This window comes from Blastocystis hominis (assembly GCF_000151665.1).
Source record: "Blastocystis hominis, Singapore isolate B (sub-type 7) whole genome shotgun sequence assembly, scaffold_17".
Lineage (NCBI taxonomy): Eukaryota > Bigyra > Opalinata > Blastocystidae > Blastocystis > Blastocystis hominis.
In genome coordinates this window covers 3,636-20,177 of record NW_013171824.1, presented here as the reverse complement: position 1 = coordinate 20,177, position 16,542 = coordinate 3,636, and the positions used below count along the sequence as shown (strand labels likewise).

The following is a 16,542-nucleotide window of genomic DNA, read 5'->3' as shown; positions in this document are numbered from 1 at the left end:
TTGGTGTTCACATAGAGGTCCAAGTTCCCTCCGAGTGTCTGTGCCACGATGGATCTGAGAGAACTGCTGATGAGCTTCAATGAGTCCTTGAATTGAATGCCATTGTATTCGATCTGCATTTCCTTGTCTCAGTGGTTGGTATGACTTCGAGATCTCCAGGCATCGTCGCGATGAGCTTCATGATGAAGGTGAAATCATAATGAGATCCATTGTGGAAGTATACTGGCAGTCGATAGTTCATTTTGTTGAACGAGAGTTGGAGATTGCATTTGGTGCAACAGGTGCAGATGTATTGCCCTGCCTCATAAAAACGGGTCTCGACGCCATTCGAATACTCACATGCCACATGTGCATGATGTCTCACCTTGTGGTTCTCTAGATTCATGTGACAGAATGAACACACAAACGTAGACTGATAATCTCTCTAAATCTCGGGAGTGTTCTCGAGGGGTAAATTATCGAAAAGATACTTCTTCACGTTTTCTGTTAATCGAATCAGAAATTCCATGAAAGGACAAAAATCGCTTTCTTCCTCGAGAAATGCATAGAAGACTCGCGGTTGTGTATCAATGGTTAGAATATACGACACGGCCAAACAACACAACATGATAGACTTTTGTCTGTTCTTGTCGCCAATGGTTGACTCGAAGTCAGTGTACACGACTACCGGTGCTAGCATTTCAAATCGTTGGTTTGCGAATCGCAGACGAGTTTCTTCACTCGACAACACGTATTAATCACAATCATCCATCTATTCGCGATGTGCTTGTACTTTATGGTTTTGGACAGCTTTTTGTGATCCAAGGAAGTCACAGAACCTGTACTTCACGTTTCTTGCGAGATTTCTATTCTTCGCATCACTCTGACGAAAGATACGATGTTTGAAATCGTTCAAGTCCTTGATGTACAATAAGTGCTTGGGTATTTCGTTCGCTACCCTTTTCCCCATGTGCCATTTACGATGCAAAGAGAGAGGGCGGCTCCATTCACCTTTGGTTTGTATACTTGAGAGCTCGTGAATAGATCATACTCGTCCTTAAAGTTGTCATCACATCCCGGTAACAAAGTGAATTCAAAGACACTGAAAGAGACTTTTAATAGTTCTTCCAATCTCGCAAAATACTCTTCACTTTGATCGAATGTTTTGTTATCACAAATGTCCATTGCCTCCTCCACCTTAGGAATTGGCACTCCGAACACCTTGTACTTGTTGGGTTGTTTCCACCACTTGATGTACACGGTTTCATCGCCCATCTTGCGATTCACGACTATCTTGTGTCCGACTTCACTCGCCAGAATAAGACACCGCTGCAGGCACCGGTTGTCATCGATATTGATATTAACTATCGTGCATCCAAGGATCAAAGGTGTATGGTGTTTGTAACCCACGAATGTGCCAAGTGGGAACATCTCGACATGGAAGCCCATCCAACTACAGTAAACATAATCACTTCCTTCCGTCTCTTGTTCCTCCACACCATTTCTGTACCACTTCAAATAATCCTCCAACCACTCGTCGATATGATCATTGCGGATGATTCGGATATGTCCCAATCGATCATCGGTGAGAGTGAGTATCTTGAGTTCCCTATCATGTGTCCACATGAGGTTGTATGTCATGATAATGATGAAACACTGGAGATAATCGCACATGCCATTCTAGATGTACTTATTTGCTATCTCATTGAACTCACCAGTCTTGTCCATCATCAAGTTAATCGATTCCACTTCCTCTTCACTCCTTCCATCCGGTAATCGAACCCACAGTCTCTTGTCATCATCGTTATTGAGGTGAAAGTCTTTCTTGGTTCATTTCTCATTCATCCATTCCTTGTACATGTTCTTATCTATGGCGTAATAATACATGAGTGCATACCCGAGTGACGAGTCGATCACGTCCGATAAGCGTCCTTCCGCGACTTTGCGAACGAACATAGCAAAGAAATTGTTGCGACGTGTTTATCGTCTCTTCTCCATCGTGTGCATGAATTCAGGCAACGGTTGTTTTCGTTAGTCACCGAATTCATGACCATTCCACTCATATTCGAAATATCGCTCGTTCTATGCCTTACTTCCCACAATCAGATACCTATGCTCCCTTCAGGTTTACTTGCGCGCCTACCCGGAGTTGTATGTTTTGTTTTCTTTGCTGCCTTCATTGACCTCGTATTCTCATCCCATACCTTGTTTGACATAAATGCTCGTGAATCAGAAATGAGCTGGTCTGTTAACTTCTCATCGATAATGTAATACTTGGCTGACAATGGCTTCTAGGTTGAGTGCCCAATTTGATCTTTCGTCCAGTTTCAGGGTTGATAGTATGTTCGTCACGATGAGTATTCATTTATATATAAATACCCAAATTGTTTAAGCCCACAGTGAAAAAATGTGTGAATTGGAAATAGTCAGTGAATTTACGACCTAGAATAGAAATATCACATGTCCATCTTCGTCATTTTCGTATTCATCGATGTCAACATACTCGGACTCGGACGACTAATCGTCCTAATCATTGTCCTGTTCGTCCACGAATATCTTCTTGTTGATTGGATCATTATCGTTCGCTTTGGCCTCCACTTTCGTCATTTACACCCATTTACCGCCTCGTGGTCTAGAGTTGTCATGGAGAAATTGGTAGTATTCTGATCCTCCAATAATCATGAACGATTGTTGGGGCAAATCATTCTCGACTTGCGAACGTACTTCGTCGTACCTGGTGGCAATGGTTTGTCGTACATGCGATTCAATTTCTCGTCGTACTTAAATCCATGCTTGAGAAGGTTCCAGAAGAAAACTCCGTTGATTTGAATTTCTCGTTTTGTATTTGGGTTCAATGTGTGAGTAGGTCTATTCATATATGTGTTTATGTCTATCTATTTATCTCTTTTAACCCTAGTTTACGCCTTGATTAAATGAAGTACAAGAAAACAGAAAACAACACATGGTCATTCCTGGTACGTACTTGTGAGGACGAGAATATCGAACTCGCCGATATCATCATTTATACGAAGTATCCGATCATTTCCGAGCGTCTATTCGGATTCAGTGTTCGTACCCCACAATCGCATGTGAACTGTGGTTTGATCCTGCACGACTATGATTGCATGGAGATGACGTTGGACGAAACTCTTCCACCCATGTTTATTGAGGAAGAGTGGGAGTATCTATTGCCTCAATTGGAATCCAATGGTCTGCTCGGTGTGCCTCTGAATGTGTTTAGGATTATTGATATACTGCCTCCTCACATCATCGGTGTAATGAGCGAGAATCGTGCTGTCTACTTCCTCTCCAACTACTATGTACGCGTGGTCTATAGAGTCGTGAATGATGAATCCCCGCCCGAGTTGTCTGATTTGTTCATCGATGATGGCGCGTGTCTGAAGGGTGTGTATGTCTAACCCTATGAACGAAATCAACCAAAGTAAATTGAATCAATCAATGTTGTACATATTCAGCAGCAATGGAAACAATTACACGTTCAAAAAGCTCGATAACATGCTCATCAATATGCCCGAGAACGACGGCAAACATGTCCTCGTGCGTGAGACAGTGGATGGTGTTCCTCAATATTCATGGATAACACCTTCTGGATGTAGTGTGAAAGTCAATAATGTCACACTGTTTGAACATACACACACATTTACTCAACCATTCAATAATCAATGCCAATTCCAATTATCTTCTGCTTTATATCTCATAATCACATCGATTTCATAGTACAATGAGAATAATACCCTATTCAAACATTGTGATTCCATCGAATCGGTTGTGGGTGAGGGATACAAGGTGAGTGTTTCAATGGATGGTGTGTGATTGATCGATGTACCATTCATCGATACATTCAACAATCTTGTGACCCTTTCCCATACCCAACTAATAAATGGAATAGATTGGACAAGTGAGAGTCATACCATCTCTTAATTCACGAATATCCCTTCTCTTGTATGTCTGGGAGGTGTGAAGAGCATCACGATCGTTTTCAAACACTTGAGCGAGGTTGTTGTTGTTTCTTCTTCTTCTTCTGGGTCCTCATAATGGGTCGATGTGATCTTGCTGCCTCTCTCAATGCATTGAGTTCCTTTCGACTCTTGGATCGAGTGATGGGTGGTGCTGGTTGTGGTTTACATTTGGTAGTCAGCAGATCCAAATGATAACACTTCTGTGTGCTATCGCTTTCAACATTCTTCACTTCGTACATCAATGGCATGAATCGATCGTCAATATCAACAACTTCAATCAAGTCCTGAGACCATTTGCTCGTCAATGATCGCTTTTCCAGAATGCGAGGTCTTCGTGTCACTCCAACATAATCACCAACATCGAATTGAGGTGTTGTGTCCTTTACTAACATGTTGGATGGTTCTGTTTTCTCCGTGTACAAGATGTTGTTGTTCCAAATGTCCGTGGGTGCATATCCGGTGTCTCTGTTCTTCCTTGCATTGTGTCTACGAACTGCACCATCGATCAAATCAAACCACACACCTTTCCATTGATTGAATGGAACCATAATGTCTTCCTTGATATCTCGAATTGCTCGTTCGGCTAGTACTGCCTTATTCGCTGAATCCATGTGATACATGGTGATGTCATACTTGTCCAAGATGTTTGTACGAAAGATGGCATTGGTGAACTCGGTACCTCGATCCGAGCAACTATGTTTTGGTGATTCACCATATGTTTGAATGATATCCTTCATTGCATGAGTGACTTCTGTGGCACTCTTGCTTTTCAGTTTCCGAGTCATCAGGTATTTCGAATATTCATCAATACATACAAGGACATATTTGTATCCACGATTCTTGTAGAATCCAGTACTTTTTTGTCTTCCTAATACTTCCTGTATCGATTTGTGTTGTTTTGAATAGAAATCGATAAGATCGATGAAGTATATGTTTCGTTTGAATTCACTGATGATCACTCGAGTGGCACCTCTTCGTTTTGCTGGTTTCCATAGTTCCTTGATCTCATTTATGCTCCCCACACACCTCGATAAATGAATCACTTTATTCAAGGAATGAATAAGTTGTGTCAGAGAAAGAATCACAAACTGGTTATAGATTCGAAATGCATTTTCTCCACTATACACTACTTCAAATAGAATATCACTCGCATTCAACATTGCAATGATCGTTTCGATATCATATATTTCGTGAAATCGATAGAGTATGGAGACTGGATCCAAATACACTCATAACTTGTAGCCATTGTGGAAATTGAGAACGTAGTATTAATCATGGTGTTCAGAATGGCAATGATTTCAGTCAGTGTATAATAACCAGGCGAGATCGTTATCCCTTCACCATTGATATTTGTCACCACATTGATTGAGTCCACATTATTGAACATGACTTGATTGGGTTTGGATAGAACAGTCATGGAAGTGATAAATGGATTTCTGAACTTGAAAGGATTGATCCAATCGAATGAACCATTGATAGGTGAACTTGTATGAGAATGGAATAACGCATGTTCTCTCTTAACCAAAGACCCTTATGACTTGCACAGACAACAATAGATGGATTTGTGATGACAATGTACACACATATTGGCTTTCAGCTATTAGAAATAGGCAAACAAACATGAAAATACAAGAGAAATAGCAATAATTTACTTTGGCTTCCGCAGCTTGAACTAAAGTATAACTGGTGCAAAAAAAGGGTAGAAAATCGGCCACCAAGTGTCACAAAATAAGTATAGTGCAATTTCTCATTTTAATGGAAAAACCACAAACATAGAAAGCCCAGGTTAGCAAATGAATAATGGAATAACCCACCATTGACAAGTATTTATGGGGTTTTGATTTAGTTTGCAGCATCAGGCATAACATGTAATTCTCCTATTACAGGCAGCATGTTTCAGTTTCAAAGCTTTGATCCTCTCACTCACATCGTTATGCTTCTTTTCTATACTTTCTTCCATTATTACTTGATAATCGATCCAACAAACAAAACCATTTATCTTACAAAGTATTCAATTCATATTCTTCTATTTCTTTTCTTTTCTTTCTTTTTCTTTTTTCTTTCTCCTCCTTCCAACTATTTATCTATCTCTATTTCATCCTATTGTGTATTCTCTACATTCCACCAATTCCCCATTCATCCATCAGTCCTTTTCGACACTTCCATTTGTACCATTTTCCCACGTTCCATCCAGCCTTTCTTTCCACATATCAATTCCGTCTACGCCGTAGCTCACAACTAGCACACATCCATTCACACTCCAGTTTACTCTCCATACTGCTTCCGAATAGCTTTTATTCAGACTTTGTTTCCACGTTTTACCACATTTCCGCGTCCAAACCAGTACTTGTTTGCTCTATTCCTTATTCCACTCCATTGCTCTTCACTCTTCCACACGATGCGATTACATCCGTCGAATCGCCGATCTGCGGGCTCCACGCCACATCTCGTACTCGATCTTTATGTCCTCTCAGTTTCGACTCGAATTCCCACCCGTTTTCGACCGATTGTCCACATCTATTCCTCGCTCCACACCAATTCTCTCACTCCATTATGTGCACATACCCATCGCCGCCTCCGATCGCTACGCGCAGAATATTCGCGTTTTCCGACGTGCCCGGACGGAATGGAGCCCAGCTGATGCAGTTGCAGCCCAGTTGACAAATCATCGTTTGGGTTGTTCCCCATTCCCATTCATCTCCATAACACACACTCAACACTTCCATACTCTTCTGATATATACACGACATAGAACCATCGCTCGATACCGCTGCGAGACAAGCACCATATTCATAAGGCGACCAACACACAGAGTTCACTAAACAGATATCACCAAAGTCCACACAACTCACTTACCAGATGCTTTATGTCCTTCATATGTGTAAACGACCGAATAGGAAGTGTCTTCAAATTTGAAAATCTTCACACTTCCATCATAACTACAAGAAGCCAAAAGAGATCCATAACGCGGATGAGACCATGCGATTTTCCATACAGGTCCGGAGTGTCTTCATTTTAATAGCAAACACGACACAAACTCCTTCAAAGTAAAGAGGAGTTCAGGAACATCCTGATTCATTGAATAAATACGAATTGTACAGTCTGAAGAGCAAGTGGCGAGTAATTTGGAATAATAGTCTAGCTGGACATCATTCTAGAGTAAATGGAACGAAATAGACGAAACAATCATATCTCCATTTTGTATATCAATAGAGATCGAGGGTGGCGACATTTGTAGAGAAGAGTAAAAGGAATGTGAGGAACAAACAAGAAAGTCATAATGAGAGTGCTGTTTAATGGGATCCAAGAGATTCAATTCTTGCTTGGAGAAGATATACGGTAGTATGTACCTAAAAAGACATAACGACGAGTGAATGCGAGTGTACTTTCTTACATAAATAAGCGCCATAAGTCCGAGTGGGAACAGCACTGCGGTATTAACAGAAGATTTGAGAAAGAATAAAACGACGAGGAGCAGGACTTGGACGATGGTATAGAGGTTAATTCTTCGCAGAGGCAGCTAGAATAAACTCGAATGCAGCAACTGCAACTCTCTTTCTGTAGTCGTCAATGTAGAGATTCCGGTCCATGAAGATGAGTCGGATTCCGGGGAACAATCCATCCGAGATGAAGAGCGACGCTCCCATGTACAGCAAAAGTCCGTAGAAGAGTCTAGTGTGTGAGCCAACGATGGGATCCCACGCCTCCGGGATCACGGACAAGGCTCGATCGAAGAAGAAGACGCAGTAGAAGAGAACGCCCAGCACGATCCCGGGCACCCGCGTCTCGCTGACCTCGATGAATCGTTCGTCGAAGACGCCGTAGGGCTTGTAGACGTCCTCGATCACCGACAGCGCCTGCAGGTGGTAGAACGACCGAATGTACATCGCGCTCACCCACGGCATGCCCAGACACGACATGACGAGCGTGATCACCGCCGTAATCGTAGTGTCCAGATAGTCGTACGGACCCCCTTTCTTCAGATTGTTTTCCGGTTTCTCGATGAGTCCGCTCGTTATGTTGTCCTCCAGATACACCAAGATCGTGTACGGAATCGCGGGAAGGATCGTCGCAAACACGGCCCACCACGGAAACACGCAGTGAGACACTTCGGCCAGCAGATCGGTGGAGTACGGACAGGTCTGGACAGACGCCGTTTCGTTTCTAAAGAATCCAAACAACGCGTGCGAACACATACAACGTCCAGTCGTTGATAGCGAGCGAGGGATGATAATGGAGCGGGTGAATGAACCAGGGACGCTCCTGGTAGGAAGGGACCAGACTCTGCACATTAACGAGTCCAGGCGAAACGACCGATGGAGACGGCAGGGAAATGGGCGTGTAGTGAAGACTGGGAAAGAGCTTGTTCACTAGTAGACCCACGATCACGATCGTGAGAAGTTGGGATCCCAACCGGATAAAAATCCGCATTCCCTGTACGAGAAACGTCCTAGAAATGAAGAGCAGAGCGGAAGAAAACGTGGATTTGATGTCGGAAAGTATTTCCATCGTGAAGAGGGTCAGAAGAATCACGAGAGCCGCGAAAAGGAAATACGTCCAATCATGCGTCGGGTCTTCGTGTCTATTCGCTAAGAGGAAGCCCGATCCAAACGACTGCGCTGCCTCGAAGTCGTGCTGAACATAATGGAAGACTTCCACGATGAACAGCACGCTGGTTAGGGAGGAAAAGATGTGCTTTGTGAACGAGGTGATCGGAGGAAACTAGAGCGGATAAAGAGAAATGGGGAAGAATGCACGATTTCCGCCTTGTTAAACGCGACGAGGAGAAGAAGAAGAAGCGATGTCCAAATCCCCACCCACTCATAAACCACAAAGAATGGAAGAGAGAACCGTCTAGAAGCAAAAGCGAGTCCAAATCGCAAACTACACCGAGAGATCGTACAGAACTCCCACAAAAATAGCGATCGGTCCCGTGAGTCCCATTAAAATCATCGGCTGTCCTCCCAGAAAAGCCCAAATGATGGAGGTAATGCTCTGGCCGAGGAGAGTCTCAACGGTCCCGATGTTGCCATGAGAATATTTGTGAATCAACACAGCAAAGATAAGAGTCGGACCGAGCTGGGAAATGAAGATGAGAAATCTGAACAGCAAATTCGAACGACATGTACGTTTTCAAGATCGTGTTCACTGTGTATCCATCTCCGAAGTCCGACCAATAATAGCGCGATCGGGTTGCAACATCCTTCTTCAGCCCACAAAACAACCCTTTCTTCTTTTCTTTCCCTTTCGGATGCTTCTTCTATTCGTCAGCGTACGAGACTTTCTACACTCACCCTTCTCTGGATCCTCACAGCCATATCAGCCAGAGCGTGGATAACATCTGCTCGCGATTTTGCCAGGAAAAGGTCGGAATAAAGCGACTGATCAGTAACGACCTTTGATAGCAGCGTGAACAGATTATGAGACCATAAACTATGGGATGCATCCGATGAGATTATGAAAACGAATCTAGGAATCGAAGAAATCGTAAATGAAGACTTGAGTTGTTGATAATCCTGCTCTGGAATAACAGATCGCTGTGTAAGTCGCGCAAACAAAACATCGTTAAACACTTGGCTTTCTCGAACACTCTACTAACCAATCGATATCACTTCTATACTTCGATCAATAGAAATCCATTTAGGTAAACAAGACCTTTATCCGAAGCTAAACGACGCGCATCCAAACCAGAATCAACTCCTTTTTGTTTATTATATTTTGTTATGATGCCTTCCAAGATTTGGACAAGCGATTTTCCATTACTTTCTTCTTCTAACAAAATCAATCCTGAGTTCAGCAGATCGCAAATAACATGTAAATCTTCAGCATCTTCAGGGTGAGCCTATGTTCAATCCCATTCGCTTCTAAGTACGCGAGAATACATCTCTTCCTGACTGCTCCAGTTGTTGGGAACCAAATTGAGAGGGTGCGGCTGCTCTTCCACATCCCCTTCCAATACCTCACTTACATAACTATTAGCCGCAATGATTCGATTCAACTCTAGAATCGTACTGAAAACTTGCAAATACCTCCCTGAGAACTTACCGACTTTGTGTAATTGGACGAATGAATACTATCATTATCCTGCTTCGAATTGGGAGTCACTCCTCCATGTGATTTGTAATGGAGGACTATGCTGTTGATTGTCGAACTGTACTGAGAAGAACGTTGGAGGTCAAAGCTCGGAGAACGTGACTCAACCTCGGAAAGATAGCTAGAACCATATCTATCGTCCTCATCATCATCCAGTAAACTATTTTGATCATTGTGAATAAACCCGTGTTCACTCGAAACCGACAAAGGACGAGTTGCACTAAAAGTAACGAGAATATACTACGAAGACATTTGAACATGCTCCAATTCCTCAACGACTGAAGTATCTATGCAATTTTGTTTTCTATTATCTTCTTTCCTTAGTTCTTGTCTTATAGTATCTTCGTCTCTTGATTTCTATTTTATTACAACTGGAAAGAGAGGAAACAGTATCCAATTTTTGTAAGGCGCGTTGTAAACGTATTCTATCTCCTACTGCATAGATTCCTAGTTTATCCATATATTCCTCATTGATATCGGGTAATAACGAAACTGTGATATTGTTTTGCAAGAAAGCTTGGGTATAGCTACATTTCACGTAACCCATCATGATATTACTGTTCTAGTCCGTTCTCAGCAAGCCATGTCTCTAAATCACCTTCCTCACTACTCATACAGCTAATAGATAATCGAAAATAGGAATCAAACAAACAAATCTAGCCAATTCTGCATACATGCAACATTATTCATAGCTCTCGACTTTAGACCTTCACAGCAGTCTTCGTCTTTACCTGAGCTGGCTTCGGAGCCGGAGCCTTCGCAGACTTAGCCGACTTCGGCATCGATTTCTTCGCTCCGCTCTTCTTCTTCTTGCTCAACAACACTATCAGAACAACAATCGCCACGATCACGATGATCACGACAACAACGATCAGTACAATCAACACATAGTTCACAGGAGCTTCCAACACCAGAATGTTGATCGTAGTGGTGATCGTTCCTCCCTCGTTTTTCACAGAAATCGTGTACTTTCGAGAGTCCTGCACCGTGGTCGGCTTGCCAGTGATCGCTCCAGTCGAAGGAACCAGAGTCAGACCCGCAGGCAACGTGGGGAACGAAGTCACAGTCACCTCAACGCCAAGAATCGTAGGAACAACGTTCACTTCCTTGTTCTGAGTGAGTTCCAAAGTGGTAGCACCATAATCAATACCCTGAGGAATGGAAGGATAGCAGGCAGTCACTTCCTCCGCGAACGTTCCATTGTTGCAATAACGGCTTCGAGTTCCCTCATAAAGATTCGGACACTCAGCATAAGCAATATCTCCGTTCATCGCTCCTTCAAAGTCGCCTTCAGGACGGCAATACTCATTCGAGGCGATCAGTTTGGTGAACAGATAGAAATCAGCAAGCTGGAATCTCTTCGTCTGTCCCCAGTTATCACAATTCATCGAATCGGTGTTGGAACACTCCGTAGCCACCAATCTGTACTTGTTGTACGGATTCACATTGAACATGTTGTAAAGCTTCTGCTCAAAGTACGAAGTGAACATTTGACCAGCCTTCGACTGCAGAATCGTCCAGTTCTCTCCGTCATTCGAACCATACAGAGTCCAACCCGAAGGATGGCGGTTGTTGCAGTCATTTCCAGACACCAGACCGTATCGACCGATCGGTTCACGACGATCATTGCTCCACGACCAGATCAGCTCCACACCCTCGCAGATTCCAGTAGCAGTCAGCATCTTCGTGGCCGAATTGTTATCGAATACCTTGTCCGATCCCTCGACTCCGGTCAAAGCAGGCACCGTCGTACCCGTACCATCCAGCAGCATGTACATGTTGTCCAGAATCAGAATCGCAGATCCATCGAAGCTGTTCGTCTCCTCGTTCGCCTCGTAGCGATGCAGCTCGAACGCCAGAATGTTCTCGCCCACCACCAGCCGCTCTCTCTGCACGGCCTCTCCGATCACCAGCAAGAACGGTTCGCCGCTCTCGCCCGTAGCCGCAGTATCCTCCTTCACCTCCGTATTCTCGGGGAGATTGTAGCGACGGATCTCCACTCCGTTCAGATACACAACCACTCCGGCCTTCACGTTCACAGCGATGTCCATCGAAGCGAACTCCGTCAGATCCTCGATCTGGAACTTCGTGAAATAGTACTGAGTCACACCGCTGGCCGCAGGGAACTGACCCGGTCGCTGCGTCTCCCAGTTCGAGGGAGCTCCGCTCAGAGTGTTCCAGCCCGCAGGAGCGGCCGTGCCGTCCACCAGGTAGCTCCAGTGAGTCCACTGAGGATACACAGAATACGCAGGATTGAAGTTGTACTCCTTCTCCGTCGCTCCGGCAGCCAGCGACTCCGACAGAAGCGTGCGCCCATCCGCCAGCTTCACCGTCGCCTTGTTGTTGCCCCAACCGCCAGTGCCTTGCTTCTTCAGCACCAGAGCATACGTCGTTGCAGGACGACACATCGGAATCGAGATCGAACTGTGGTCAGCGAAGTTCGAGCGCTCCTCCAATTCCTCACCAGTCGCACGATCCTTCAACACGAACGAGCACGTAGAGGCTCCCGTTTCGAACGTCAATTCAATGCTGAAGGATACCATGTCTCCAGCGCACTCCTGAACCGTCAGAGTCACCGTCGCCGTCTTCTCATCGCCCAGAGGATTCAGCGCAGTGATCGTGTACACGGTCGAAGCCTTGATGTCCGTGGGAGTTCCAGTGATCATTCCAGTCGTCGTACTGAACGAAAGTCCACTCGGAAGCTCAGGAGTGATCGAGAACGTGTTGTAATAGGAAGAAGAGCAAGTCCATCCAGGCACTTCAGCACCCGTATAGGCAGTAATCTCGCTCGGACTGAACGACAGCTCCGGAATCTCCAGCGAAGAATAGTCCTGCAACAACAAATTCCAATCAGCAAGAGCATAGTAGTTATCAGTGTCGTCCACACGAGCCTTCTTCAGAGTCAGTTGGTAGTATGTCCACGCCTTTGTATTCGAAGGCATGTAGAAGCAATACTCCGTAGAACGCGAATCGAAGTACACCTCAGACTCGCTCTTCAACTCGCTGAAGGTCTGACCATCCATCGATGCCTCAATGCTCCACTCACGAGGATCATAATTATTCGACTGAGAACTCGTTATGAAGCAGTAGTTGTTGAAATATTCGGCTCCATCGTTCGCGAACTGGATCGTGAACTTCTGAGTCGGAGTAGTCGCCTTGTACACATAAGCATAAGTCGAAGGATTCATATCGAACAGCTTACCAACCTCGCTCGAAGTAGTACCAGCCGTCGAATAATCCCAATAGCGAGGATGGATGTGCGAATCCTTCAGCAATCGAAGATGCATATCAAACTCAATCTCGATATCCGCACTTCCCAGAGTCAGCACAGCCACAGCGATCGTGTTGCTTCCAGCATTGATGTGACTGATCGCTCCCGTCACACGTCTCCAATTGTACACCGAGCTTCCTCCAGTCGGAGTCGATTCAGCCGTAAGATCGCCCGCTTCCAGATAAGAACGATAGATCTCCTCTCCGTTCAAGTACGCAAGAACTCCGTTGCGAGCCTTCAGATACAACTCAAATCCTTGAGCTCCCTCCTTCGAAGCCACATTGAACGTCGCACGGAACAGCTTCACCTTCTGCGCAGTCGTAGGACGCGAAGAAGCATCCAGAGTCGTCCAGGCAGAATCCGAGAAACCACTCGTGTACCAGTTCGAAGGAACCGTTCCATCAGCAAGATACTTGAACGAACCAGCCGAAGCAGGAAGCAGAGGAAGATCAATCGGCAACACAAACGAATCCTCACCTTCAATTGTCAGACGAGTCTTCGCCAAAACAAACGAATGACCGTCAGCAAGAGCATTAATCGTCATCAAAGAAGTACTCTGCCATGTCGTACCCGAAGAACTCGTCATCGTCACCGTGTATTCACCAACAGGCAAGCAAGTACCCACCAAACTCTCCGTGTTGCTCGATGCAAGAACCGATTGTCCTTCACTGTTCTTAATCGTCCAAGTCTCAGAGGCGGTATTGTAGTTCACCTTCTCCACTGAAACCGAAATGTAGTTGGGCAGATCGCAAGACAAAACAGTAATCGTAATCGTGCAAGTGTAGACTTGACTGTCCACAGAATACGTCGCAGACACAGTGAACACAGTTTCTTCCAAACCCTCCGTAGGAATACCAGTAATAGCACCACTCGTGCTATCGAAGTTCAGACCAGCAGGAAGAGAAGCGCCACCAGCTCCAGCAATCTGCCAGTTCGTGTAACCAAACTTACCAGGAGTAATGTCCACATTATCAATACCCACCGACCAGGAATAAACATCCTGAGGATACGAAATGCCTGGAGGAACGTAAGCAGCACCAGTGAACAGCAAATTCCACTCAGACATCTGAATAACATTACCATAAAATCCAGATAAAGATTTCACAGCATTGCACTGCCATTTGTATTTGTTATAAGCAAGCTGATTCTCCATCTCAAAGTACTTAGTCTGGTAACGCGCAGTCCATGTTATACCACTCTGAGTATCGAGAAGATCCCACTGGCTTCCATCATTAGAGCCAAAAATGTCCCAATTAACACAATCACGAATATCATAATCGTTAGCTGTCGAAAACGCATACTTGTTAACAACCAAGCGATCGTTGTTACCAAACGTCCAAATGTGAGTAGTAGGGAAAGATGCAGAAGTAACGTCCACGCACCATTTAGTAGAAGTATTTCCATCATATAACTTGGCTCCATTTTCAGTTGGTCTGTTAGGATTATCAGGAATGCAATAATAAGATCCATCAGAATCAATGAGACGATAATCTTCATTCAAATAGGAAACAATACATTGGAACTCTTCAGCACTTGGAGCACTTGAGCCAGAATGCACTTCAACACCAATAACATACGTATCGTTTTCAGGTGTAGGAATTGCAGCCAAAAGCTGAACATAAGTGTGTTTACCAGTTGTCGAGACAGTTGCTTCCGTAGAAGAGGAAATCTCTCCGTCAGGAAGATTCCATCGGGTAAGCTCTTGACCATTTACATATACAACAGCGCCACCATTAATTGTAAGAGCAACACGGATACCAAAATTATCGGTTCCAGTCATTTCAATCGAACGACGGAAGTAACGAGTCGTGGTAGTAGGAGCAGGATAATTTCCAGCATAGCTAGTCCAATCCAACTCTCCAGTAGTCCAAGAAGAGCTTGTTTGGGCAGTCGAAGAATACTGCCATTCTGCGGGAGGCCCAACCGTAAATGTCTGACTACAAGTATAGACACGATTATTATAAGAGCCGCCACAAGTCCATACAACTTGAACAATTTCTTCACCTCCTTGCTTAATGGAGAGTTTTGAGCCAGTAGTCCATCCATCTCCATAAGAGTCTCGCATTTGTACATAATACGTTCCATGAGCCAAGCAGTGATCAGTAGGATCATAAACTTTATTATCAATCATTTGTGAATTCACCTCGGAATAAATAGGTGTTCCGGTAGCAGAGGTTCCAGCATAAATGTCCAAAGACTCTTCATTAGCGTAGTTTTTTGTAGTTCGTTGGAAAGTTAAAGCAACCTCTCCTGCGGCACAATCACTCGTAACCGTGGCTAGAAATTAGGTCAAATGCCAGGATACTACAGAAAATAAACGTGCAAACCAAAGCAAAAGCAATTAGCTTCATTGTAAAAATTATATTGAAAAGCAAAACGAATGACACAAATAGATTCTGTAGTGAGTTATGTGATTGGCTATAATTATTAGTGCATCCAAAGATTACAGCATATTTTTGACCATTCGATGCACTATATCGATTTGGCCAATTAACACCATACAATGGTATTTGTAAAGAATACAATCGAAAACGAGAATGTATTGTTGGAAATAATGAGACGTTCGCTACTTGGCTTTACTTAATATTTTTCATTGATGCTACAATCAAGATCAACGAAACTTAATTGTGTTTTCTTTTCTAGTATTGCACAAATAGTATCACAATAGATCAACATCAATAGACTAAGTGTACTGTCTTCGTGGTGTAAACATATACAGTTTTTACTACCTTTGGCTATAATAATCAAATATAGGATAATAGTAATGCGTTACTATTAGTATTTAATTCCGTTTATTCAAAAAAACTATTTCGTACTTTAATGACCAATTACGTGAGTATTATAACGTAATATTATATCAGAAGTCTTTCTTTTTGCGTACAAACTGAGGGTAGCAAGTTTGAAAGATTGGTGGTTTCAATACTGTGGTTTCGTAACTACATTATTATTTTCAATAACTATTTTTCTCTCAAAATGGATTATATTTGTATTGAAAGTACTGCCTATTCTCTACAAAGGGAGATAGATTTTCTCTCAGATGAGTGGTGTTGTCGAAAATTACATTCCACTCATTCATCCGTGCAATGGACCTACAGAGGTACACTCTCAATTTGAAAAAGCCTTTCTCTATAAAACTGCCTAATAGTATCGTTCTCGATTGTGTGGAGAAAATGAACTCCAGTTTGTTGCAAGTATATAGTATTTAGATGGAACATAATT

The 16,542-nt window shown here is 43.7% G+C and overlaps 4 protein-coding genes; all 4 read right to left on the bottom strand.

Annotated features, from left to right (window-relative positions):
- Positions 1-5,987: 5,987 nt before the first annotated feature.
- Positions 5,988-7,038, bottom strand: GSBLH_T00002147001 (uncharacterized protein; the record flags this gene model as incomplete). XM_013040673.1 has 6 exons in its annotated part: positions 5,988-6,315; positions 6,347-6,476; positions 6,507-6,657; positions 6,688-6,777; positions 6,816-6,967; positions 6,998-7,038. The coding sequence occupies 6 exons, from the start codon at positions 7,036-7,038 to the stop codon at positions 6,103-6,105; spliced, it is 777 nt and encodes a 258-aa protein (XP_012896127.1). The 3' UTR covers positions 5,988-6,102.
- Positions 7,039-7,459: 421 nt separating this feature from the next.
- Positions 7,460-8,602, bottom strand: GSBLH_T00006392001 (uncharacterized protein; the record flags this gene model as incomplete). The annotated part of the gene is made up of 3 exons (XM_013040672.1): positions 7,460-8,123; positions 8,158-8,548; positions 8,572-8,602. 3 exons carry the CDS (start codon positions 8,600-8,602, stop codon positions 7,460-7,462), a joined length of 1,086 nt encoding a protein of 361 aa, XP_012896126.1.
- Positions 8,603-8,843: 241 nt separating this feature from the next.
- Positions 8,844-10,602, bottom strand: GSBLH_T00006391001 (uncharacterized protein; the record flags this gene model as incomplete). The annotated part of the gene is given in 8 exon segments (XM_013040671.1): positions 8,844-9,060; positions 9,089-9,219; positions 9,236-9,550; positions 9,580-9,801; positions 9,832-9,959; positions 9,989-10,272; positions 10,297-10,409; positions 10,489-10,602. 8 exon segments carry the CDS (start codon positions 10,600-10,602, stop codon positions 8,844-8,846), a joined length of 1,524 nt encoding a protein of 507 aa, XP_012896125.1.
- Positions 10,603-10,709: 107 nt separating this feature from the next.
- On the bottom strand, positions 10,710-14,389 carry GSBLH_T00002146001 (uncharacterized protein; the record flags this gene model as incomplete). XM_013040670.1 has 1 exon in its annotated part: positions 10,710-14,389. The coding sequence occupies one exon, from the start codon at positions 14,387-14,389 to the stop codon at positions 10,754-10,756; it is 3,636 nt and encodes a 1,211-aa protein (XP_012896124.1). The 3' UTR covers positions 10,710-10,753.
- Between the last annotated feature and the right edge of the window lie 2,153 nt (positions 14,390-16,542).